At 43.1% G+C, this 26203-nt stretch overlaps 2 protein-coding genes across 5 annotated transcripts in view; both read right to left on the reverse strand.

Annotated features, from left to right (window-relative positions):
- Positions 1–4463, reverse strand: part of C3H3orf20 (chromosome 3 C3orf20 homolog) — an 83299-nt gene extending 78836 nt beyond the window's left edge. For all 3 annotated transcript variants that reach the window (XM_077325331.1, XM_077325330.1, XM_077325329.1), the window contains exon 1: positions 4403–4463. The gene's annotated coding sequence lies outside the window, so the exon portion shown is untranslated. The remainder of the gene's footprint in view (positions 1–4402) is intronic.
- Positions 4464–7330: 2867 nt separating this feature from the next.
- On the reverse strand, positions 7331–25760 carry CCDC174 (coiled-coil domain containing 174). 2 transcript variants are annotated; one of them, XM_077325332.1, is made up of 11 exons: positions 25504–25760; positions 24485–24589; positions 22456–22556; positions 21237–21295; positions 17780–17957; positions 15336–15431; positions 12690–12826; positions 12164–12258; positions 11731–11854; positions 9402–9557; positions 7331–7892 (listed from the first exon to the last, which is right to left on the reverse strand). In XM_077325332.1, the coding sequence occupies exons 1-11, from the start codon at positions 25543–25545 to the stop codon at positions 7558–7560; spliced, it is 1428 nt and encodes a 475-aa protein (XP_077181447.1). In that variant the 5' UTR covers positions 25546–25760; the 3' UTR covers positions 7331–7557. The 2 variants fall into 2 exon arrangements, with proteins under 2 accessions (XP_077181447.1, XP_077181448.1); XM_077325333.1 differs by having other exon boundaries at positions 9402–9554; positions 25504–25758.
- Between the last annotated feature and the right edge of the window lie 443 nt (positions 25761–26203).

Below are 26203 nucleotides of genomic sequence, written 5' to 3' on the forward strand. Positions count from 1 at the left end.
AGAAGCTAGCAAAACACTGGAGGCTTGAGGAACAAGACACTAATTGAATTACACTGTTTAATTGAAAAGATCCAGAAAATTAAAGCAGGGGATTTAAAGAGACATTAAAACTTTCCAGCATCGACTGCCATGCTTGTTTTTAATGTTCCTATATTCATCAGTTCAGAAGTCCAAAAATAGTCCAAGGCATTGAGGGTGGGGGATGTTGGCAACAAAAATAAATTACTTTTGATTTAATTATAAAAAGCAAGTGAAGCACTTTCTTAATTACAAAATAAACTTTCAGCTGGAACAAATAAACTGTCAGTTAAGTTTTATGTAAGTTCAAGTTTCTCTGGCTGGCTCCAGGCAAGTATCCTGTGCAGAGATAGATGGCTAATTAATTTCAGCCTCCTCATCCAAGCCGCCAACTCCTAGATTTGTTTTTGCATTCATTTAGGTCTGGGTGCCTGCAGGGCATTTTTTGCTATGCAAAATGGAAACATCATGGTGTAAGAGGCCTCCGAAGCAATCCGGTCCAATCACTGCAAAAGGGTGGCTGGTTTCAGAACACCCCGTTTAGATACTGCTATCCTTGTAACACAAACACCCCATGAGCTGCCATGTGCCCTGCCAGTCTTAGGCCTTTCCATACCTGGCACTTCTCCTATTCTGAAACTGGAATGTTTTTCTTAAAAAATGACTCCTATCCAGAGCTGGCAGCAGCAGATGGGAAAAGGGAACTTCCTCTGGAATATTGCAACTTGATCCACAGGCATTGGCAATCCTGCTAATTTCCCAGTGATTCTGAACCATCTTTTATACATTATTCCAGTTCTCACTCTGTCAGCTTAGCTTTTATCCATGGCAGGCTTAATATGCACGATAAAGATTCTACTGTCATTGGGTCTTCACTCACACACGCAAAAAACAAAACAAAAACACCTTACCCAGCTTGAGGGTGCTTGCAGAAAGGCAAGGTATAAATGAAGTGAGTAAAGACACTGCATTCCTGAATACTTCTTGCAGATGCTTTTCCTAGGTCCAAATTCCCCTGCTGGTGGTTGGGGAGGACCTGGCAACCCTATCAAATTCTTACATTTTCATCCTGCCTGTCCAGCAAAGCGCAGGACGCTGGATCAGTTCAGCCTCACAACAATCCTGCAAGAACAGAAATGGGCTCAACATCACCCTGTTCACTTCATGTCTGGGAAAGGAGCTGAGCCTCTATTGCAGACTCTCTCAACAAGGGTTTTGTCAAACCCTGGGGTTTCTTGATGGCCCTGGAAGGTTTCTTGAATGGGTTGGGACGTAATTAGTTTCTTACATTTTTTAAAATTGGTAAACATTTGAGTGATATGTGTCAACCAGCCCCCTCCCTCCCAAAATGGCCGATGATGGGCCTGGAGGGGGTGGGGAGGGGCCCTAGGCGGATGTGTACACAGCTCTGCTTCCCAAACATATTATGCATCATCACACTACTTCTGGGGCTTTTTGAAGCATGAGGAATGTTTCAAGAATTTCTCAATACTAAAAAAAGTTGAGAAAAGCTGCTTCACTACCTAAGTCTACCGTTCTATTTGCTGTCTTGGAGTGCAACTTAAGCATAGATACTCTGAAGCCAGTCCTACAGAGTTTGCTGAGACTTTAGCAAGGACTCCCAAGAGAAGTTTCTTCTCCCTGCTATTCCAGTCTAAGTTCCCTGAATGATTCCATCAACAACAATACAGAAGTTCTTTCAACATTTTATGGACAGCATAATTCGGTGAATCAAGAGCATGGACCCTATCCAAAAATCTGCTGACAAAATTTCTGGGCATGACATTCTTCCTTTCTGCCTTCTGCTGCACCTGAAATGCTCCTGGCCACAGCAGATCCCCAAAAACAGCATGTGAGAGGAGTCAGCAAAAATTACTCTACCCTGCCCGTAACAAGATATTTAGAACAGCTTTAGAGAAACCATTTGCTTTGGAGTTTGTGTTAGTTCAGAGCAAGATATAGGCTGCCAGCTCCAAGTTGAGAGATTCTTCACTATTTGGGGCTGTAGCCTGGAAAGAGGAGTAGTTTGGGGAGGGAGCCCAATATGGATGAGATGCCAGAGAGTCCATCCCCAGAAGCAGCCATTTCCTCCAGGGGAAGTCATCTCTGTAGCTGGGAGATCAGTAGTAATTCCTGGAGATCTCCAAGCCCCACCTGGATGTTGGCAACCCTAGGTAACATGTGACTTTTAAAGGCCAAAATGGGGCAATTAGGTGAGCAAGCTTATCTTCTGCAGCATAAGCAGCAGGAAAAAAAGGAAATCCTCTATAGGAAGTCCAAGAACAGACATGCAGGAATTACAGTATTTGCTGGCGTATAAGACTACTTTCCCCCCCTGAAAAGCATGCCTCCAAGGGGGGGGGGGGTTGTCCTATACGCCGGGTGCACTTCAGTTGGGATAGACATAGCTGCCCATAGTGGCCCATAGTACTGTAATATAATGTAACAAACTCTATATTTTCAGTGGAAATGTTGGGGGGGTCGTCTTATACACCCAGTCGTCTTATACGCCGGCAAATACGGTAGGTGGAGTTGGCAGTAGGGGCTGTTCTTTCTTTCATATTGCTTGGAACAACCCTTGAAAGCTAGAAATATACCTCCATGCCCTTTTTTCTATGCTATCATTCTGAATTTTGTTACCTCAGTTTTCATTGCAGTTCTGCACTTATGCATTTTTGTTCATTGTGAACTCATTGTACGCTACTTGCACATTGTGCGCCACTTCTGCACTATTGCATCGTCAAAACTGCAAATGTTTCAACAGGAGGGGAATTCTATTTTAAGGAAGCTTAAATGGTACATAAAGCACAGGTTAGATTTGCACAAAGGAGAAACCAAATCAGAGTAAGGATTTTCAAGCCAAAACAGCAGGGACAAGAAACATCAAGTTGTCTCAAGTTACACCCAGTACACAGACCAGGCCTTAGAGAACATTATGTTTGAATTTCTGACTGTAGCACATAGAAGGAGCCAAACAAGATACTTTCAGGGATGGAGGTCCTGGTTTGCCACTTCCCAGTTTTGCCTTAGCTGAAAAACGAATGGGTTATAACAGAACGGTGGCAGAGGGAATAGAAAAAAAAGAGTGTCACCTCATTTAGTTAATATAAAGGAGGTTGCCATGCAGGCTGGGAATCTCTGACTCACTGTGAATAATTGTCTATGAACAGCTCACCTCAATTTAATTTTCATTAGTCATAAATCAAATACCACCTATTATTACCTTCAGGCTTATACATAAAATGTGATGTCTCGAAAAATTTAAATATCACAGGAACCAATCCAGTTACATCAAGCCCTCTGAGAAAAACCAGCAATCACACCAATTGCAGAAATGTAATATATAATTCAGTGGAACATGTGCAGCCCCCAGTGAGGCAAATAGTAGCCCCAGGGCAATTTCATACCAGGAAAACACAGCTCTTCTCTCCAAAGGCCAAAATTCCTATCTGAACTCGGCTCCTGCAGCTTATAAAACACAGAACTTCAGAAGACACCTGTCTATCCAGTAGAGTTGCCAGCCTCTCGCTGGGCTCTGATGATCTTTCTGTTATATCTCCAAGCTATAAGAGATGGGTTCCACTGGAGACAATGGTTGGTTTGGAAGGTCCCTCCCCAAGATCTATCCCCGAAATATACAGGGATTTCCCAACTCAGAGCTAGCATCCCTACCTGACCCAGGAATGACCCTGGGGAAAATGTTTTGTGTAGTCAAGCCCCTAGTGTTTGAATTAGGATCTGATAGGATTGTGATACATGGGGGTAGGGTGGGGGGCATAGGACTTCTTCCAGAATTATAACTGATCTCCAAAATACAGAATTCAGCTCCCTTAGTGGAAAGGGTAACTTTGGAGAGTGGGTGCACTATAGCATGACATCCCCATTGAGCTCTACCCCTTCTCAGACTCCAGCCCCACACATCTGAGCTCTGGGATTTCAACTTCCCAGACTTGGCAGTTCTTGGTTTAAGTCCCCATTATAACCTGGTCCTCACTGTGAGACCTTGGACCAGTCAGTCTCTCTCAGCCTTTCCTACCTTCCAGGTAGGTGGAAAGGAGCCTCCTAAGATTCTTTGAAGAAGGGAAAGATAAAAATGCACTAAACAACAACAACAACAACAACAATAAATGTTCAGAGGGAAAAGGGGACAAACTCCCTCACGGTTTATATAGGATATATGTGTTGCTACTAGCTAGATGCACTGTGCCTGGGGCTAATCTGGGGAAGGGAGTTGTGCCTACAGCTGCTCAGTGGGGTATGAATGACTGTGCGGAAAAGATGTGGTTGTGCAGCCATTTCATGTTCAATGAGCTGGAAATACATTTTGAGTCTAGAATGCACACTAAACATGAACTCTTACAGGGAAAGACGTGGAATTGCCTACCTTTTGACAGGAGATGTTTCAACAGTAACACAGCACTAACAGATGGAACCATTCTATGCTATGACCATTCTTTTCTTAGGTCACAATAAGCATAATCCTCAGAACAGATTCTATAGTAGACCTGGGTTCTTTTGATCAAGCAGGCCTGTCAAGCCCTTTTCCCAGCTGAACTGAAGAAAAGGCACTTCATTTTTGTAGATCTGCCTGCTGCTCTTTCAGTACCGCCGTCAGAAAACAAACTCATAGAGAAGTATGAAGGCTTGCTAGACAGAAAGTTAGCTGAAGAGCTCAATTTCCTCTTATCCTGGGTAATACGTTTTATTTATTTAATTTAGAACCCGCCACTTTCTATGGACTCATGGTGGGTCACATAAAACAATATTAAACCCCCCCAAAAAACCTAACAACCCAAATAACACAAAGCACAAGAAGCAGCATAATCCCAACCTCCCCTAATCCACAGTCAACTATCATCACAGAGAGGGAATTCTCAAGAAGACACAGCATCGGCCAAATGAAGGACCACATTTGTTCTTGGTCCTGGCCTCAGTCAAACACCTGGCGGAAGAGCTCTCTTTTACAGGCCCTGTGGAACTGAGATAACTCCGTCACGGCCCCCAGCTCTTCCAGGAGCTCATTCCACCAGGTTGGGGCCAGGACCAAAAGGGCCCTGGCCCGAGTAGAGGCCAGACATGCTCCCCTGGAGCCAGGGACCACAAGCAGATTAGCAACCGCAGGGTGGAATGTTCTGCAGGGACATAAGGAGACAAGCAGCCCCTCAGATAGGCAGGGCCAAGTACGGCCCATCTAGTAATTTCTTAACCTCACACAGACATAAAAACAGTCTTATGCTAAGTCAGGCAACTGGTTCATCTAGCTAACTGTTGTCTATTATTGCTGGTCGTCATTCACTGGATTGCTACACTCCAGGAAGAGGTACAAGATTTCAGAAACCATTTTAGGCTGTTGAGTGAAGTGGGAAAAATCACCTACTGCAGGTGGAAGTCCTTGCACCTGTGGACCATTTTGGCCATTTCTAAGTGGTGGTGACATCCCTGCTTACCGTGTCTGCTAAGGAGTTTTGACTTCCAGCTATGTGGATGGCAGAGAAGGAAACATTGTGTTGTATTGCCCATTGCCAAATTTTGGTTGCTTTCCTGCATAACCTGAGGTAAAACTTAGCCATTGTGTTGTCTGTCAGCAGAAGTACCTGATGACCTTGGATCACAACTGCAAAAGAAGCGAGAGCATGCTTTACAGCTCTAAGTTCTCATAATTTTACTTCTGTGTCACAGCAGCTGCCTTGAGCTGTGTTATTTTCACAGTGCACACTCCATTCTGTCAGTAGAAGCAGCAGTGAAAATTGCAATATCATGGGACACATCAGGAGCATTGAGAGATCACTGATAACACATCAGATCACCATTTGAAAGCAGTTGATTCAAGACCCACAATCTCCCACCTATATTGCATTCTAAAGCACTGCAGAGTGATGGTAGCAGGGGAGACACAAGTCCATGCCTTCTCATGTAAAGCAGACACCTGCGTCTAACCTACTAGGAAACAAAACTGGAGCACACGGGTGAGGTGTGCTCATCTGGTTCCTCTCAGATTTTGAATTATTCACCTATGTACACAGGGCATTTGACTTCCTTGTCTGGCCTTTTAAGAAACCTTGAGATGTTTATTATCCACAATTCACATGTACTTACTGGGGTAACAGTTGAAAAAGCAGAGTCCTGTTTGGCTTGCCTGCTGCCTACCAGAAGGATTCCCATAAATGGCTTAAAGGCAGAAATTCCATGAACAGTGCTCCACACCCAATGTGGAAGTCTGGGCATAACCATATGAATTTGCCTTTTCTACCCCACTGTTCTTCAAAGGCAAACAAATCAATGGGAGGGGAAATGTTTTACTCTGAAATACTGAAAATGTGCTTGATGAACAGAATTCCCACTTGCTCCAATGTATAGGACTTTAGAATTTAAGCTATCTGCTGCCCTCTAGAGACAGTAGATATAGGTGTATTTAGATTAAATAAAATTACAATTTCAGATTGAAGAGGCAGATGTATGGCTGAGACGTGCATATTTTGGAGGGCCTAGGCAGAGTTGTGAGCATATCTACTGTTTAACCATCTCAGAAATATAAATTCCTTTCTTTAGCATTATGGTGCTCACAAAGCAAGCAATAGGTGCCTTAGCAGGACAAGATCATTGGTTAAAGCCACTGCTAGCAGTTGAGCTCTCCCACAGCTGTTCCTCATGCAGAAAAATCCCAGGAGCCTCAAGAATATCCCCCCCCCCCCATCATTCCCATGGAGGATTCTGACTAAGACTTGTTTCTGGCAGAAATCCAGATGGCTAAGGAAAAGCTACCCATCCTGGTAGTTTTGATGAAATTTAATGGATAGCACACGGCCTTCATGGCAGTGAAAAACATTCATGGTTGTGCATTTAGTCTGAGGAAGAGTGCATGCACTCAAAAGCTCATGCCTTGAATAAATCTTTGTTTATCTTAAAGGTGCTATTGGACTCTATTTCGGTCGTGCTATTTGAGACCAACATGGCTGCCCACTTGAATTTATGCTTCCTGTGAGTTAGTCCTTACCAATATTCCCATTGAAAACAAAATTAAATTTACCAAGCAAGCTATTTCAATCCTGGGATTAAAAGCAAAGTGAAACGAGCTACATGCCCAAGGAGGGGTGGGTTTATATTCTTCTAGCACCCCCACTTCTAGGCCTCCACGATGCTGTACTTAAGGATGGATGAATGATGGATTGTTTTTAAAAGTCAAGATCCCCCAGAGGGCATGGGGTCAACTGCAATCCCTTGTAAACCTGCCTAATCATGGTGAAGAGCAGGCCAATGAAAAGAGTGATGAATTGTAATAGATGTACTATAAACACACGAGAGAAACATTGGATCATCACAATGGAAGCCTTTACTGTTAAAGAAGGTAACAACAGAAGACAATCCGGTTGCCACGTGCACAGTTCATACCACTTCATGGCAAAGGCATTTGATAGCTATGCCACTAACGTGTGTTGTTGTTTTGCTGTAGTCTTTAGGGTTCTCACTTCTGCTGCCGTTCAAACATAACACTCCCTTCCAGTTGCCAAGGAACGGATCTTGTGCACGGCCTGTCAATCCTCATGTCACTTGTTTGTAGTAAGAGAGCATGTCATCTAAACTGTGGTAAACAGGCTGCTCATTTTGCAAGTCACTGCTGGAAGCCTGAGTGGTGGGTGGGCACCAACTGCTCTGGGAACAGCCATCATCGGTCTCTGCTGATCGGGAGGGAGCGCTCTCCGCTGGATTCGGTTCCCTTGTATCATAGGAGGAGGACCCAGCTCTCCTCCAGTTCTGGCTTTTAAAGTCAGATGCTCTGTTTTGACCCATGTAATAACTGGAAGGAGGTGCAAATTCTGGGTCTCGTTCATTCCTGAGATCCGATTGCTTCTTTGACCAAAGCCCAAAAGTGAATTCTAGTAGGGGGGGGGGAATCACAAGAAAAGTCATTTGAGCCATCAAGTAGAATCCATGATTGTTTTAACCAAGTCTCCCCCCCCCCCCCCCCCCCCGTTTTGCGATGAAACTTTATCCCCGCATGATCTACACAAATAACTGAAAAAGCAGCTCAAAAGAAAATCCAAATTATGGCCTTCTGTACTGTGGTCATGCCATAACTGGCGTGCCCTCTAGTGGCCTTGCAGAGAAAAAGTGTAAATCACCAGTTAAGGTGGTTTAATCCTATTTCACACAACCGTTTCCATTTTAAGAGTCCTCAAGGAAATGAAGTAAGAGCCAGATGGTGAGAGAAAAACCATACTAGAACCCCTCTAGGAATACAGGTTATAGTATTGTCTCCTCTCCATTATGTAAGAATTTTTTTAAATAAAGGAACAATTAAACAAGCCATTCCCATCCTAAAATGGTAGGCTCAAACTACAGACAGCTTTTTATACCTAGTGATTTTTGTCCACTGGAGAAAATCAGAACTCCCAGCATCCCTTTCCACATTTTGAGGCCTTGCCTCTGGGTCTCCTGCCACCCAGCATCTTGTTTCCACAGGGAATGCCTTGTGCACCACTGCGGGAATAGCCTCTTGCCTCCCCTTCCCCCTGGGGCTCTTTTCAATTTAGTGCATCCAAGACAGTGGAGGTCTATGTTAGTACAGAGAACCACTACCAAGATCAAAAGTTATATAAATGCTTTGGTTTTTATACCCCGCTTTCCACTACCCAAAGGAGCCTCAGAGTGGATTACAATTGCTTTTCCTTCATCTCCCCACAACAGATACCCTGTGAGGTAAGTGGGGCTCAGAGAACTCTGACAGAATTGCTCTTTGAGAACAGCTCTAGCAGGACTGTGACTAGCCCAAGGTCTGGTAACCATGGAGATTGTTTTTTTTTTGTAATGTTCATAAGCATACTTTTAATACAGCAACAAACTAAGCATAGGATCCAAAAGAAAAGGGTAAAGTTTGTTAAATATAAAGCAGGCAGATTTTTACAAGAGTTCCATTATCTTCAAGCCTCCGTCCGGCGTGCAGGCCAACACATGGCAATGGCCACCTCCTCCAGACCTCAGTTAAGAGTTCCATATGCCTCGATGGAACCAGCACAACCTCCCACTTTCTTCTTGCTCCCAAGACTTTTAGCACCCGCCACTGACAAAGTCAGGTTAGGTCAACAAAGCTTTTCTTGAAGTCTCCAAAAGTTTCTTACTGAAGTCATTCCAGTATTTACTACATCCGAATTTCTGTTCCCTGCTTTGCGGGGGGGGGGGGGGGGTTGACCACCTCATTGCCTTTAGCTAGGGCTATTAACAATTGTAAAGGATGGGTGAGATACGGCTGGGAAGCAATTGAACTGACCCTCCCCCCCCCTCGGTTCTCTGTCCAAGGAGAAAAACTTTTAAACGTTCCTGGTGAAGGTTTACTCCATTCAGTCCTCCAGAGATTAAAAAATGCATTTCTACACATACACACTCACCTTTGCCTCTGTCCCATTCGCGAATATAGGGTACCCCAGGTTTTGTATCTTTCCGCTCCTGAATGACAACTTCTACTTTCCTGCTTTCTGCAGCAGATCTTGCCACTACATCGGGGGCAGGTTCAGCAGGTCTTGGCTCAACCACTTCTTCTTCTGCTTTGTGGGAGAAAGTTACAGTAGATGTTACTCAAAATTTAACAGTCAAGTGTACCCAACTGCTACCTAACAAAGCCAATATTTCTCACTGGGAGAGCCACTTTTTTCAAACAGTGAGCCCTGGCTGGGATATGTTCCCAAGATCACCATGAACATCAAAATCCAAGAATATTGGGAGGCATGGGGGTCTACTGGCTCCCAGTTGCAAAACAACTAGATTTCCTGCAAAGAAGTGACTGTGACAAGAACAGGGTTGGAATAAAAACAGGCTGGAGATCACATTGCATGATGGTATCATGAACTGCAAATAAGTGGAATTGCAACTTATGAATCTAAAAATGGTAAGGCCTGTTGTACAGAAAAAAAATACTGTTGAAAAAGTTGTAAAATAAATCAAAGGTTAAAATTAAAACCATATACTCTACCACAATTACTGAAGGGGGAAAAAGGACAGCTCAAAATATATTACTTGGCAACATAACTTGGAATGACTGCATTGTCACATAAGAGATGAAACACAAGGCAAGAACGGAAATACACCAACATCCTCTGCTTTAGCTGGACTTTATGCACCTTGATGATCACTCTGTATCTTAGGTGGCCAAACTGTGGCTCTCCAGATGTCCATGGACTACAGTTATCTGCTGCTGGCAGGGATTCATGGTAGTTGTAGTCGATGGCCATCCAGCAAGCCAGTTTGGCCTCCCCTTCTCTATATTATGAACATGCTTCATTCCTTTCAGTTTCACCTGCTCTCACTAGCTTTTCCAGAATCCAATTCTTTCTCAGTATCAACAAGATGCTAAGAGAGTTGCCTGAAGTAGACGGAACCACTCAAATAAGTCTTTCTGGAACCAAGGACAGAGCGTAACCTTAGACTGCACACAGTCGTCTCTATATGGGTAAATGTGGTGTATGAATCCTACAGAACCTCTTGAGAAAGGCAAAAATGTACTAATTCCTGATTCTGGCAAACCTCCCCCCCCCCCCCCATTCAATAAGGAGACATGCAGAGTCAACATGTCACAAAAATGAGAAGCATGCATACTGGATGGGAGATACACTTCTGGGTAGCAGTGTGTGTGAACGTGATCTTGGGGTACTTGTGGACTGTAAGCTAAATATGAGCAGACTGTGTGATGTGGCGGTAAAGAAGGTGAATGCAGTCTTGGACTGTATCAACAGAAGTATTACATCAAGATCACAAGATGTCATAGTCCCGCTGTATACCACATTGGTCAGACCTCCCCTGGAGTACTGTGTGGAGGCCTCACTTCAGAAAGGATGTGGACAAAATTGAGGGGGAGCAGAGCCGAGTGATGATCAAGGGCCTGGGAATCGAGTCCTATTAAGAAAGGCTGAAGGACTTGGGAAAGTTTGGCCTGGAGGAGGTTGAGAGGGGACCTGATTGCTCTCTTTAAGTATTTGAAAGGTCGCCCTGAAGGAGGGCAGGGAGCGGTTCCTGTTGTCCTCAGAGGATAGGACCCACAGTAATGGGTTTAAGCTACATGTAGAACAGTACTGGCTAGAAATCAGGGGGGGGATTCACAGAGTAGTTCAGCAGTGGAATCAGCAGCCTAAGGAGGTGGTGAGCTCTCCCTCACTGGAAGACTTTAAGCAGTGGCTGGACAGATACCTATCATGGATGCTTCAGGCTGATCCTGCATTGAACAGAGGGTTGGACTAGATGGCTTGCATGGCCCCTTCAAACTCTTTCTATTCCAAGACATTCCTAATGATCCTCAAGAGTGGCTTTTAGTGAAAAACTATGAGAGTAAAGAGCTTGCAGAGGAGTGTTTTGCTATCAGCCAACTGTGTTCAATGTCCCCAAGGATTTCATCCAGTTGGTTGGGCTCCTACTTCAATGAGTTTGTATCCTTCCATAACTAGGACTTCTCAGAGGTTTCCTAATCATGCACTTCTCTTCCTTCCCTTCTCACCAGCCATGACCTACTAGCAGAGCACTACCAAAACCACTCACAAAAGCTGGAAGTCTGTCCCTGTGGAAGGACTGTACCACGTCTTGTTTGGAACAAAGACTTTTCGCAGGCTGCTTCACATGCTGACTCAAATGTAATTTCTGACTGGCATAACCTAGACCTCATTTACATTCCATTGTCATAAACATGGATCTTTTATTCTTGGCATTCAAATAATTTCGAAAAGAGCATACCTCCATCTTCTATTGTGATGCCCTCTTTTAAGCGCTTTTTTGCCCGAAGCTTGGACAGCCGTGCCTCCAGGACAGCCTTGCGTTTCTCCTTTAAGTGCTCACGTTTTGCTCTCTGGTCTGTGGTCTTGAGAAACAAAAGTAAGTCAATTCTGTCACTATTCCAAAATTATACGGCTCACAATACAGGAACAATCCATTAGTTAGCCGTGTCACTTCCTTTTACTACTTCTGCCCTCATTACTGAAATCTTACAAAGACTGCTAAGGGGAAAACAGATATTTTGGAAAGGCTGGAGCTGGCTATTTTAAGGGGTTACACGGTTCAGCAGAGATTGGAGGGGGGGCCTTAAAAATAATAAGCCACAATGTTCTTACATACTTACTAGAGAAACCCTCTTCCAGCACATGTTTATACTACCTTCAAAACCTCATACCTGATCTCTTAGCATCTCTAATGTTTCCATCTGTTTCTTCCTCAAAGCCTGATCTCGGGCAAAGGCAAAATAACCAACACCAAGCTGTCTGGCCTCTGAAAAGGAAAGATTTCACACACGGTTAGAAAGCACCATATACTTATAACTCCAACGCACACATCAGTACAGACAGATGTTCTTTGCATCCAAGGGATATTCTCTTCATTTTCAAAGGACTAGAAAAGAAGCCTGTCTAGCACACCTTCAAATATGCCATCCCTTTTGTATTTAAGTAGAGGGCCAAAGACCTCTGCTCTTTGACTGTGATTAGAGAACTGGAGGTTATTCCAGGCCAAACACTCCAGAGGAAGGTGTTTAGTAAACACACCCTAAGATATTAAACTTCTTTTTTTCTTCCTGAATGCATAACAACTTGAGAATTCTGTAGGGTCAGAATCCAGCTTCCATGGGCTTCAACCAAATATTATTGTTATACTAAGAATGAAAATGTACTTTTCTTCCCAAGACAAGCACTTCAAGTGCACACCATTTTCACGAATGTCCTCATAATGTATTGGTCCCATAGGTCTCCGCATGGCCTCTTCTTCCTCTTGTTCCCATTGCTGACGCTGAAGTTCCCTTCTCATATCTTCAGACAGCAGAGTCTTCTCTTCATTTATTTGCCTAATTAAAACAAAGCAGAGGCACTGCTTGAGAACTGGGAAGCAATAAAAGATAAGGACAAATTACCTGAACAAGACTAATGTATTCTAGGGGAAAGCACTCAATAACTGCATTCAATACAATTGCCGAAAGGCTAGTCCAAACAGAATAGTCATCGGGTACTTCTGGAAAACAATCTGTAGATGACCCAACAACAATGTCTCTCTGTATGCATTTATTAATTGGCCTTAGAATAGTTTAGAGGATGTTCTCAGCTGATCTTTAATATGGTAACAGGACTCAGGGAGAAGATGTTTGCTTCATAGGAAAAAGGATTCACGGTAAATTCATTTGCAAGCTCTGGCTCAACAGGTGTGCATTTCAAAACCTTTTACTTCCCCTACAGTACAATACTATACGCAGAATGATTCAGAAGCAAGTCTCACTGCATTTATTTAAACCATTTCTAGCTTGCTTTATCAGTGTAGATTCAAGGCAGCTTACACCCTGGCAAAATTGCATGGGACTGTACTGGCAATCTAGCACTGCAGTCCTTTGCAGAGTTGCTCTAAGCTCTAGAATCACTCTGCATACAGCTGCTGGTTCATTTTAGCAGCAGGCGATCTTTGAATGATGAGCTGCTCAGACAACAGTTTCAACTATTTTGTAACTATTTCTCTCATAATGCTCAACTTGGCCAGGACTAGTGAAAAACTAAATGGCTGGAACAAGTGGCGTACACTTAATACCATGTCCTAAATGGTATTAAAAGCCTCAAGCTCCACTCACTGATTGAAGGGGGGGGGGGGGAAGAATCCTACTGGATTTCATTGTGACACATTAAAATCCAATCTTGTATAGAAGGGCCATTGCTCTAAAAACACTGATAAATTTCTCTAGATAATAAGTCTGCGAAGAACACATTAAGAGCTTTTTTCTCCTTTACACAGAACATTTCTGATTTTGTCAGCATTATTACCCCAATTTCAACTAAGTAGAAAGGGTTTTAACAATAGCAAACATTCCCATAAACAGCCATCATGATGTACTCTTTTTTGAGACGTCCTTTTCATTTCCCCCAATTATTTCCCTGTTATTTAAGTGGCATGCAAAACCCCAGGACAGAATTGATAGCATCTATTTAAAAAGACTACAAAGTTACCATTTCAGCTAATGGCAGAAAATGGAGACGTGGCCGGCAATACAGATTTCACCCTAAGATTTTACCACTACCGGAAATCATAATGTAAGGCAATAAGGAGAACTACAATAGTCCCTTAAGACAGACTTCACAACCTAAAAGTCTAAATCTTGAAACTGGAATGATAAGGAAAATCCAGTGATTCGTTCATCATTGTATAACTTGCACACCCATGCATAATAATGGGAAATACAATAATATGAATTATCTTGATCTTGGCCACCAGTAGCACATCCTTACACTTAAGGAGCTTATGGCTGCCTTTCTCAGTCTCAATCTTGTTCCGATTTCTTGGTTGCAGTTTCCCTTTTGGTTGATGGTTGAGCCAAGGAATAGAAAATCTTCAACAATTTCAGTTTCTTCACTGTCAGCCTTAAAGCTATACAGTGGTTAAATTAAGGTAGAGACACAGACTCAAATCCCCAGTAAGCCACCAAACTCTCTAGGTACCCTTTGGCCCATTCACCCTTTCTCATTATGACTGATCTCTTTTGTTATAAAGGCTAACAAAAGCAATGATCAGATATGACCCTCTCAAATGATAATGCGGGATGTAGAATGAAGACAAAGACACAGGGCAAAGTTACTTTCAAATATAGGCATCGGAGGAAAGGGAGTAGTTTAAGACCACGATAAGCTATTCTTCACAGCAAGAAAAAACCTTTAAAAACAGGATTGTAAAAGGGAAGCCTGGAGGCAGCAAGAGAACAGTGGAGAAAAGGAGAAAAGTAGCTGCTTCGACAGTTAAGAATAGAGGAATGATACACCAGAAGAAAAACACATTTCAGAAATTAAACAAAAAGGAAATATCCCTCAAAAGTCTCCACCCTTGTTTTGACACAGGGCTAAACAAGCTGAATGAATTTTTCCTATTTTCAGCCACATTACCAGTTCTACTGCCCCATATTTGCAAGAGTCTACATGCAGCGGTCCCCAACCCCCAGTTCGGGAACCAGTACTGGTCCGTAGATCAGTTGGTACCGGGCCGCAGCTCCTCCTCATCCTCCTCCCCGGCTGCTGCCTTGGGGGCTGCCCTGCCACTCTACCGCGAGCTCACCTTTGGTGCTCTCCAGAGGCCACCATGGCTGGGCCTCCCCCTTGGTGTGGCACTGCACAGCTGCTGCTGGCAGTGCCCCCCAGTGGGCTGTGGGAAGCCAGGGGCACTGGCAGGAAAGCAAGTGGAGCAGGGGCTCAGGTGGCAACATCCCTCGGCAACAGACTACCCCCCCCCCCCCCGAGGGCCTCAGTAAAATTGTCAAGCGTTGACCGGTCCTCGGTGATAAAAAGGTTGGGGACCACTGTCTACATGTACACTGGGACCAACATCACCTCTTCCCCTGAAGCTCCTTATCCATTTGAAGTAGATGTGGCAAATCCTTCTTCATGCAACGTCTTGATCGGCCCAAGGAGTCTACGTAGTCAACCCTAGAAATGAAAGCAAAATGAATGTATAACAGAACCCCAGATTTATGCATGGGATAGACACTGCTTACAGAAAGCAGTAACAGTACAAACACACACACACCCTTTTTAAGGGCTTCTCTTTATAGGTTGTAGTTGTTAATTACTAGGGTGGAGGTAATTTAACAGTGCAGTCCTCAGCAGAGTTATGCCCTTCTAATCCTACTGATTTCAATGGACATGGAAAAGCATTGCTCTGCTTAAGACTGCACTAAATTGATCTCCATTCTACCTGCTCACAGCGACAGAACTGAAACCTGTACCCCTTAAACAGTTGTCAATGTGTTAAATTTTTGAAGGAAGTCATTGTGAGCCAGCTAGCTGCTTAGATAATGCACCTGGCACAATGTTAACAAGTTATAATGGCACTTCACTTTCTAACTTTACTAGCAAAGAATATGTGTTCCCTGTGGAGAGAATAACGACCCAGCATTGACTTTCCACACTAATATTACACGACAACAATAGATTTAAATTATCAGGCCAAGACTCATTGAGTGATCTCTTCATCAATTGTTCTATTTTACCGAAAGCTGAAAAGAAATGCAAAGCGAGACTTCTGTCAAAGTTCTTTTGATGTAAAGCCATTCCCCCACCCCCCAAAAAATAAGTATTGAAAACTGTTAAGAGATTCAGACAAACAGTTGTATTTGTTGCCCATTAATAGTGGCAAGTGTTCTTTAAAATCGAATTCCTCCCCAATTACTCACAGTGGTGCAGACTGACCGAATGCTGGTGGGCCCAGCATGCAGTGCTAATGATTAACCATTAACGATTTATGCTTCCATTAAGTTGCTTGTTACAAGAATGTGGAGGAGACAGAAGGGGCAGTTTGCCTTCTTTTTTGTACTTGAAAAATGTTTGTTGCTTTTTTGGGGGGAGGGGGGCTCCTGCTGATGAGTCTGCAGACTATCAGAGACAAATCTCTTCAATGATTTTTTTCCACTTCCAACTATCAAAGCAGATCTTTCAAAACTTGAAGCTTCTCCAGAACTCTTATTCTTACTAATGCTAGTGGCACCTCAGAAAATACATTTCCAGTTATTCAGAAAACCCAACTTATGGGGTAGTTGAAATGTATGCATTCTCTACTCCAAGACATTTGATTTGATAATGAAATGACTCATCTACTCATGACAACTGAGAACACCAATTGTGTGGCCTGGGGAAAGACTGATGGAGATACGCCAACTTGGTATAGTGGTTAAGAGCAGTCGGGTTTGATTCTACTGTCTTCCACATGCAGCGAATTAGGTGGCCTTGGGATAGTCACAGTCCTGTTAGAGCTCTTCTCAAAGAATAGTTTTCTCAGAGCTCCTTCAGTCTCATCTACCTCACAGGGTGTTTGTTGTGGGGAGAAGAAGGAAAATAAGCCGCTTTGAGATTCCTTCAGGTAGTCAAAAGCTGGGTATACAAACCAACTCTTCTTCTTGGAGCCTAGTGATATATTAAAAGACAGATGTTTCTTCCTAGCATAAGCTTTCACAGACTATAACCCAGTGCACCAGATCATTAGTGCTATTAAAAAGAATAATGTAGTATATTTAAGGAATCCAATACATATTTATATAATTTTATGTTTATAATTTGTTTTATAGACCGCCACTCGCACAAAGCAGCTCGTAGCAGGGAACATTTCCTAAATAAAATCCCAATAAAAACCCCAACATTACAGCTGAAAGCCAGCACACCTTGATGGTGATAAAACTCTTCTCCCCCCACTGAGCCCCTCCCCACAGCACCCTGGCTTGGGGGGAGGAGAGCAATGTCCTGGTCGGCTTGGAAAGGGGCCATTGTTCCGACCTGCCCTGGCCTCAACCAAGGGCCTGGTGGAAGAGCTCTGTTTTGCAGGCCCTGCAGAACCGTGATAGCTCCAACAGGGCTCTCAGCTCTCCTGGGAGCTCATTTCACCAAGTCAGGGCCAGGACTGAAAAGGCCGTGGCCCTGGTCAAGGCCAGGCGAACATCCCTTGGGCCAGGGATCTCGAGCTGGTTAAATTAGTAGTTTTTACACATGTTCATTTATGTATGCTATTTGGGGGGGGAAATATATTGTCTCAAAAAAGCTCATGACCAACAAATCCATTATTATTTTAGGTGTTCTAGGAGTCTTTATTGTTTTCATCATCTACTGGAATCGCGTCTGCAAGGAAAGGGGAAAGACATGCTAGGATACCTCCTGAAAGAAAGGAAAGTTCATCACACATCCCAAGGAACTGCCAAACTTACAGAGATCTGTGGCCTTTTAAAAATGCTAAGTGACAATAAGAATCCAGAGAAACAGGACTGTCTCCCTACAATGTTCCTACTGACCATTCTTCAGTGGGGTCCTGTGGAGGCGGAATCTCCATTTCAGAGAGTCTCTCGTCTTCGTTCTCCTTCTCAGCTGCTTTCCTTGCAGCTTCATTTGCACACAGCTCTTGTACTTCTCTCTGTTTGTCTATGATCTTTTGAGTGAAATCCACCAGGTACAAATCCTCGGTTTCTTCATCTACAACCGGAAAAATCAATTCTTAAATAACAGGCATCGAAAAGTACCCAGCTGAGAGAGGAGTCAATATGAAATTGCAGCAATCAGCGCTATTGCTGCTGACAATGCCCTTGCCTACAATACAGGACGATGGGCAGAACACAATAAAACTACCCAAGCGATCCCCATGCGTCTCTTCAGCTCTACAATAGCTGAGCACAATTACGGGTTACGCGGCATGTCAAGGAAAGGGCCCCCAGAGCTCACAGAATATTTTCTTCTATGGGCCGTAACTTGCAGCTCCAGCTCAACAATCAAGTACTCCTAAAGCCAGAGCTAAGGTTACAGGGAATGTTTAGCTGTCACTGGATAGAGCAGCCCGGCACCACCTCCTCATCTCTTCCATGATAACATCTACTAATACAAGACCAAGGGGCCTGGTGCCTTCACAATGTGAATGGCCGTGCACCAGCAAGAAAGAGCCAATGAAGCAGAGCTAGGGTGAGAAAAGTCACGTTCAGCTGATATCACGCCCAGAGTTTTGTATGCTAGGATGTGGTTAAGAGAGACGTGCAGGGCTCCTGTCATGTGCCCTGGACCTCCCATATACCTAGGGCTGACAAGCATCATCATTTGTAGAAAAGAAGAACAATCCACACCATAAGCTACTAACAGCATACCTGGCAGCTGAGAAACATTTTACAATGGATCTCTACACCTCAAGATTACTTTTGGTCACCCTGGGTACATCTTGATGATAGCCTGGAAGGCCAGAAAGCCCTGCAAGCCTAATAGGGTCCTTTGCCTGTTATGACCTTACCCAAAGACACACTAGTCTAGAAACCCATTCCTATGCTTTTTACTCAGCTGCAGCAAAAAGTCAAAATGGGGGCACAGGGGGACTGGAGTCCAGAAAGAACCCGTGCCCAGAACAAAGGGCTACATAGGAATATATAGTTTTACATCTCGAAGGCTGGCTGCATCTCTGGACCCATGTCATTCCCCTCCCTCTGATGCTCTCCAGGCCACCCCCAAAGCCAGGGCTAGCCCTGGAGCCCTGATCTTACCCTCTGATGTGGCAAGGGTCACCCCATCAGCACTCAACCTTCAGGCTTACATTAAACAGCATATTTTTCCCCTACGGTGCCTGCTTGTGCTAAGCACTGTTTTATCAGAAATGTAAAATTAAAGAAACTCTTAATTCTAGTCAAAATATTCCCTGGAATCCACAATTTGCCATTAGCACAGCTTAGTGCCAGCTTTTACCAGATCTTAAGGTAGGCAGCATTTCTTAATACAGAGAAGAATGAGAGATCTCAATCATTCATCAATATAAAAAATTAAAAACCAGCTTCCAATAACTGCATGATTGTTAGAAATTTGTCACCATTTCCATCATCTCCACCCCACCGCTGAGGTGAAGTTAATGCTGTATTAATGAGGCTCTCAGTATATTTTAAAGCGTGATGCAAAAGTTTCAAGGCTTAATCAGTGAGATGCCTACAGCAGCAGTTTGCACCAAAGCTGATGCTCCTTTGTATGTGTGTAACCATCAATTTAATATTGATTACCAGGAAGCCTGATAAACATTACCACAATGATTTTGTAAGCTACATGCACACCTATACTCAAGTTAATAAAAGCATTTGAGATAACTTCCTATGTGGAGAAAAGAATTACTGACTAAAAATGTTGGATGGACTTGGCTACATAATTAAGTGTGCATGAAGAATTGGGGGCGGGGGGGGGAGATCATAAGAAATGGCACCACTAATTTCTGACTGCATTAAGTGGCTTAGAGAGAGTATTTTAAGCATGGATAGAGCGCTTTCCCCATGGGCTCAACTCCATTCACATGAATTCTCTCAATTATCTTTATAACAGCCTTCTAAGATATACAACTGGTGTTCACATGTGAAAGACTAGAGGAATAATGTAAGGCCATGCCATGAACTCGGAGCTGATTCAACACCTAAATGAGTTACACACACACACACACATCGCCACCCCCTGGACAGTTGTGTGTGGCTGCGGGTAGGGAGGGGAGGTTTTAGATGGTGTTTTGCCAGCAATTACAGGGTTGTATATTTTTGTAATTGTATTTTTATGTGGTTTTATACTTTTTTGTAAACTACCAGAAGCCGGCAGGTTCCAGGAGTGGCGGTCAATAAATGAAACTCTAAATAAATAAATTCCACTGTTCCCAGACAGTTCTGCAGACCAGCAAACCATTAATGCTTTACAACAGCAGGTACATAGACATGGGACTACTATTGGCAAGACTGTTAAAGGGGACAGCTAAGACATCCTTCTCTGAAGCTACCTTGCTGAGAGACAAACAAGCTTCCCTTCCAAGTCACTGAATTATGCTTCAATGAAACCTTTTCTGAGCATGGTGGCTCACTTTTGGATACTGGATTTGGATGCATTTCCACCCACAACCCTGTTCATTGCTACCAGACCTGCTAAGTGACTCAAACCACCCTGAAGGATTTAATAAAATAGTCCTTCAGAAACGACAACGTACGGGACTAGATATTTCTTTTCTGGTTACACAAGAGGAACATACAATTAGGAAGCAAATAACTCAGAGGTTGGAGGATCTGGATGCTCAAGCCTTAGCCTCAACAATATGCTCTCCGTGGCACTGGAGTGCATTGCCAAAATACAAATGTATGCCCCCATATTTCACAGAATCATAGAGTTGGAAGAGGCCATACGGGCCATCCAGTCCAACCCCCTGCTCAACGCAGGATCAGCCCAATTATTAGATGAGCCGTCAACTAAAAGGGCCTACTCTAAGGCACGATTTAACAGCTTTCCCTTGAATGTAGTCAAAGGTAATTTTTTTTACAAATTCCCTTAGAGGATATATGGTGCTTGAATGGGAGAATTCAATCCATATTGTGAGGATAGCGAAGTTTCTGTTCGAAATTCCTAGAGAAAATTTTGTGTATATGAATCAAGTAGCGACCAAATAATTTAGAGACATAATTGATTTAATAGCTGGGACTCGGTATACTGTTATCTCTATATGTATATCCCACTGTTTTACTATTGTATCTAGTAATTATACCAATAAAATTGTTCTGATCTGATCTAAAACCTTTTCTTAGGTTTCCAAATTTTGAATCTGAAGATGAAACTGAAAGCCAATATAATTATTTTTCATTAGATAGAGAAAATTAATAGTGGATATCTATGAGGTAAACCCTTTCTTTCAATACAACAGTTACCACATGAAAAATACAAGATAGTCTGAAACAGATTTTACTTTGAAATGTATTTAGTTTTAATTACCTGGAAAGTCTCCTTTTGTCATCTTCTCATACAATTTTGCTTTCTCTTCCAGTTTCTGTCTGCAAAAAAAAAAAAAAAAACATCCCAAAACACAGTTATATAAATCTGAATTTGCCACTCCACAGCAGTAAACCTTTCACTATTTTGAACTCAGGAGACAGGTGTTATTTCTTGGAGCCAATACTCATAACCGAAAACATCACCACATAATATTACCCATGCTATCCTCAGCACACACATGCATGGAGTATTTCAGGGGTACTCATTCATCAAGCGAAGCATCCCATGGTCTTAAGTACAGTTATTCTAGCTGTTTCACTCAGAGAAGACAAAAAACAATTCGCTCCAGCCAGTATTTTCATTTAATCTACCTTCCTAGTGAAATCCCCTCCCACAAATCTATTAGGACTGCAATCCTAAGTACTTGTTAGGGAGCATGCCCTATTGACCCCAATTGAACTGACTTCCAAGTATACATAGAGGTCTGGGCCCCGTCAGAGCTAGCACAGTTCTGCAGGGCCTGCAAAATGGAACTCTTCCACCAGGTTGAGGTCAATTGAATCAACAGCATCTACTGGGCCCCCAGAACCCCTCCTCCCACACAGCCATCCCCATTAAGTTCATCAAAAGGCAATTCTGAATCATCTAACCTATGGGGTTACGGTTGGCACATTAATGTTTCAATTATTAGTGAAGCTATCATTATTACTGGATGTTGTTATCATTGTTATTACTATGTGAGGTTATTACTGAACTATATTGTACTTGTCTTATGATTTCCATGTTCTCTGTAAACTGCCCTGATCCACAAGGGGAGGGTGGTACATATATATATAAATAGTTATCATACAGCATAGATGACTGCCTTTTTCACATGAGTACACATTTGAATCTGAACTCTGGCCCCTCAAGTACAAGAGACTGAAACACACTATTAGAAATGGCCTCCAGAGTCTGAAGCACATGATTAGAATTGGCCTCCAAATATGTGTTAATGGTCAAGATATTTTTACAAATATTCCCCTGCACAAATTCTTATCCATCTGCCGTGAGGATGATCATCAGCTATAGCCACATATATTTGAAAGCCTGGAACACTGTTGGTCCCAGAAGCAAAGAGCCAAGTTGATACCACGATCCTACTGACCAAGCAGTATATCCAATCAAGTGCAAACTGAATGCAATGAACATTGACACCTGCTCTTCACACAAGAATTACCTTGCTTTATCCAAAGTTTGCTGCTCTTCTATCTTCTGCTCAGCATCTTTCTCAGCTCGATCGGAAACACCTTTGTTCTGCTTAGTCCAGATGCTTGGCTTCTGTAATATTTGGTTTTCAAAACAAAACACAGACGTTGGAGTAAAGCAGACTTCCTGACTAACATATGCTGTATGCCTGTCTAATCACTGTTTCACCCCAAACAGTAATCAGTGCTAGATCCATTAGAGCAGCTCTAGGCAACAAGCTATCCCCCGTGGTTACATTACACCTTCTGAAGCTTTCCCCATCAAAAGGTTTTTGCCATCCACAACAAAACACCTAAAAATAAGTTGCCAGGCAGCAGAAGGGAGCGGAGAGCCCTTTACTTGAAAATATGGTGCATTTAACTGCATAAAGGTAAAGGTATCCCCTGTGCAAGCACCGAGTCATGTCTGACCTTTGGGGTGACGCCCTCCAGCGTTTTCATGGCAGACTCAATACAGGGTGGTTTGCCAGTGCCTTCCCCAGTCATTATCGTTTACCCCCCAGCAAGCTGGGTACTCATTTTACCGACCTCGGAAGGATGGAAGGTTGAGTCAACCTTGAGCCGGCTGCTGGGATTGAACTCCCAGCCTCATGGGCAAAGCTTTCAGACGGCTGCCTTACCACTCTGCACCACAAGAGGCTCATATTTAACCGCATAAAGTAGCTGAATTAACTTTCAGTGCTTTCCTTGAAATGGCATTCTTTTTGTTTTGAATGTTATAGCACTGTTGCTTATCACTACATCCAGTCACAATTCTTACATTTTAAGTACACCTTTTATTTGTTTACCATTTTTGATTCAAGAGATTTGAGAAATTCTCATTATATAAAAGGTTACTAGCAGTAATAGATTGAAAGTAATAATTTTTAAATCCTTAACATCGCAGGCATACATTTATGTGGGGATTATAAGATTTAAATACACAAACAAAATTCTAAATGATACTTTAAAAAAAACTAAGATTCTGAAACTGCAGAATTACAGATTAACAATTAATTGCAATTTTATTTTGGAAAGTTAAATAAAAACAAATTTCAGGTTAATCAACACTTCAAATTGTAACAATGTTTAGCTCATCCGCCTAGAACTTATTTGATTTCGGAAAATAGCACAAAGCCCACCACCTTTCACAGGTTGTTCAGGGAAAAGAGTTACTCTTGCATTACATCCCATTGCATTCAATAATGTAGCTCAGTCTTAATCAGATGTAAAATCGGTTGGCTAAAATTTAGATTTATAAAAACATAGTGAAAAATTATTGGTCAGAAAATTGCAGTAAATAAATGTGATATTAATCTGTTGATTAACAAGAATACCAACTACTACCTAATAATGTCTAGTCTTCCAACGTAAAAAAGAAAGTTATATTACACAGTCACTACCAAATTTATTCACTTTTAAATTTTTTTTCTACATTTGGTGGGTCACAGCCAGAGGAACACTGGGCGCACAGAAAAAGTGAGACATTTCTATTTATCAGGAGTTGTTGTAGATTAATGGCTACGTCAATGACCTCTGAAGGGACCGATTCAAGTGGGTAGCCATGTTGGTCTGAAGTAGCACAACCAAATCTTTGTTTGAATAAATCTTTTTTGGTCTTAAAGGTGCCACTGGACTCTGATTTGGCTCTTAAGGGACCTGCAAATATGTACCTCACTCAGCGGTGTTCAGCAAGCCTCAGCCCCTCTACAGACATTACCTTCCTTACCTTACAGAAATATTGCAAGAATGTCTGTGACAACATATGTAAAGTGCTTATAAATATGAAAGTGCAATATAAACACTAGGGAACATCATCAAAACAGCTTTTAAAATCTTAGAAGTAAGCTTTCAAATGACTAAGTACTCTCTCTGTTTGGAAAAAAAATCATTTTGAAGGAATCTAAATCACCTCTTGTTTCCTTCAAATGATATTTGTTAGAGTCTCGAGTCTCTATAAAGTTGGAAAGAACAATACTAAAATTCAAGATGTGGGGTAACCAATAATTTCTATTCATCTACCTTATTTGTTGCTTTGGTTTTTACAAAGGTTCCAGCATCTTTCAGAAGTTTTTCTTTTTTGAATTCTTCTTGTTTTCGGAAAAGCTCAGCTTTCAAGTCTACCAGCTGGAAGAGGCAACAGTAAAGAAACAAAAGTTACTTATCGCTAAACATAATTGTACTTTGAAAAAACTCTACGTGTTTACATCTACAGTCACACACTAACAGCATCAACACTAGCATCCTTCAGAAATTCTAATACATGCTAGTGCATTCATAGCTGAATAGAACACAGCCCAAGAACAATTATGATCCTCAACAGAAAATTTGGGAAAGACAAGGATCAAGGATGCAAAACAGACTGTTCAGCTCTCCTAAGTTTGGCGACTAAAAGATTGTAAGACTGGCCTCAGACAAGCCTCCAGGGGAAGGAAGTTACATAGTCTTGGCCCTGTAATGGAATGGGAAGGCGACTGTAAGCCGCTTTGAGCCTCCTTCAGGTAGGGAAAAGCGGCATATAAGAACCAACTCTTCTTCTTCTTCTTCTTCTTCTAATGGAGAGGGCCCCAGGTCTGGTGCTCATCCACTAGTTCTGGGTCATGAGGGTTAAATCAGGCCTCTGATGACCATTTCAATTGACAGGCAGGTGAAACTTTCCTTGAGGCTTTTGTTGAAAGCCCTGATAGCTGGAACCGATTCCAGCCCCTCAAGGATCACCAGAGAAGGCCAAGAGGAAAACAAGAAACGAGGCACTACTCGTGCTCTCTCCTCAATCCTCCCTCAATACAATTCTCAAGCCTGGTACACAGACGCTCATGCTACAAGTAACTAGGACTCTTGGGCCAGGCTCCATGTTTAAAGCATCCTGCCCGTGAACAAAGCACCGGATTCCAGAACCAGAGACCTCTAGAAAGGCACTTCACAGGCTGTTTCGGAGGCTTTCCCGTGGACCAGATGAAGCCCGCTTCACAAGGGTAGCACCGGAGTAAGGCAGGGCGCAGCGAAATTCTCCCTCCCTCCTTCCTTCCTTCATTCCTCACCGAAGCCACCGCCACATCCAGCGGCTTCTTCCTGCGATCCATGCTGGTGATGGTGATGGTGATGGTGGCAGCAGCTGCTGTTCGCCGCCCCTGCAACGAAAAACGAGCGACAGACGATCAGACTAAAACAGACCGCAGGACCTCCCGTCCTCAAGCACTTCCGGCCCGAGACGTAAAGCGCAGTTTCAGCAATACAGACGGGCTTGCAAGGCCCGCGGAACGGCTTATTACGACAATGCCGCAAAGCAGGGCGCTGCCGAGAACGATTGGGTCCGGTCTGCGCGCCGGTAAAAAGGATGCTGCGGCTGCGCAGTAAGAGATCAGGGGAGGGGGACGATGTAGGCGCGGGGAGATCATAGAGACGGCGAGCTTGTTTCCCACCAATTGCCGTTCTTTAAGGAGACCATCGTCTCGCGAACATCAGCGGGACAGGATGAGAGCTACAATCTACCCAAATTGCTGGTTCTCATGTGATTCCAAAGTAAAGTGTTAAGTAGCGTGTTTTAATGGCCGCAAGGTCCTCTGTTTCTGCGCTGGGCTTTTTAAAAACTAATACTGTCGACTGGACCGTTGCCTTTTAATAATGCTGATTTTCCCATCTTATTTTGCCTCCAATGAGCTCAGCCTCTTCCCCCCCAGCTCTTTTTTCCAACTGGTTAGGTAGGGTTTTCCCTCAAACTCTGTTCTCTGTGGGGTGGGT

The sequence above is a fragment of the Paroedura picta genome, chromosome 3 (assembly GCF_049243985.1).
Source record: "Paroedura picta isolate Pp20150507F chromosome 3, Ppicta_v3.0, whole genome shotgun sequence".
NCBI lineage: Eukaryota > Metazoa > Chordata > Lepidosauria > Squamata > Gekkonidae > Paroedura > Paroedura picta.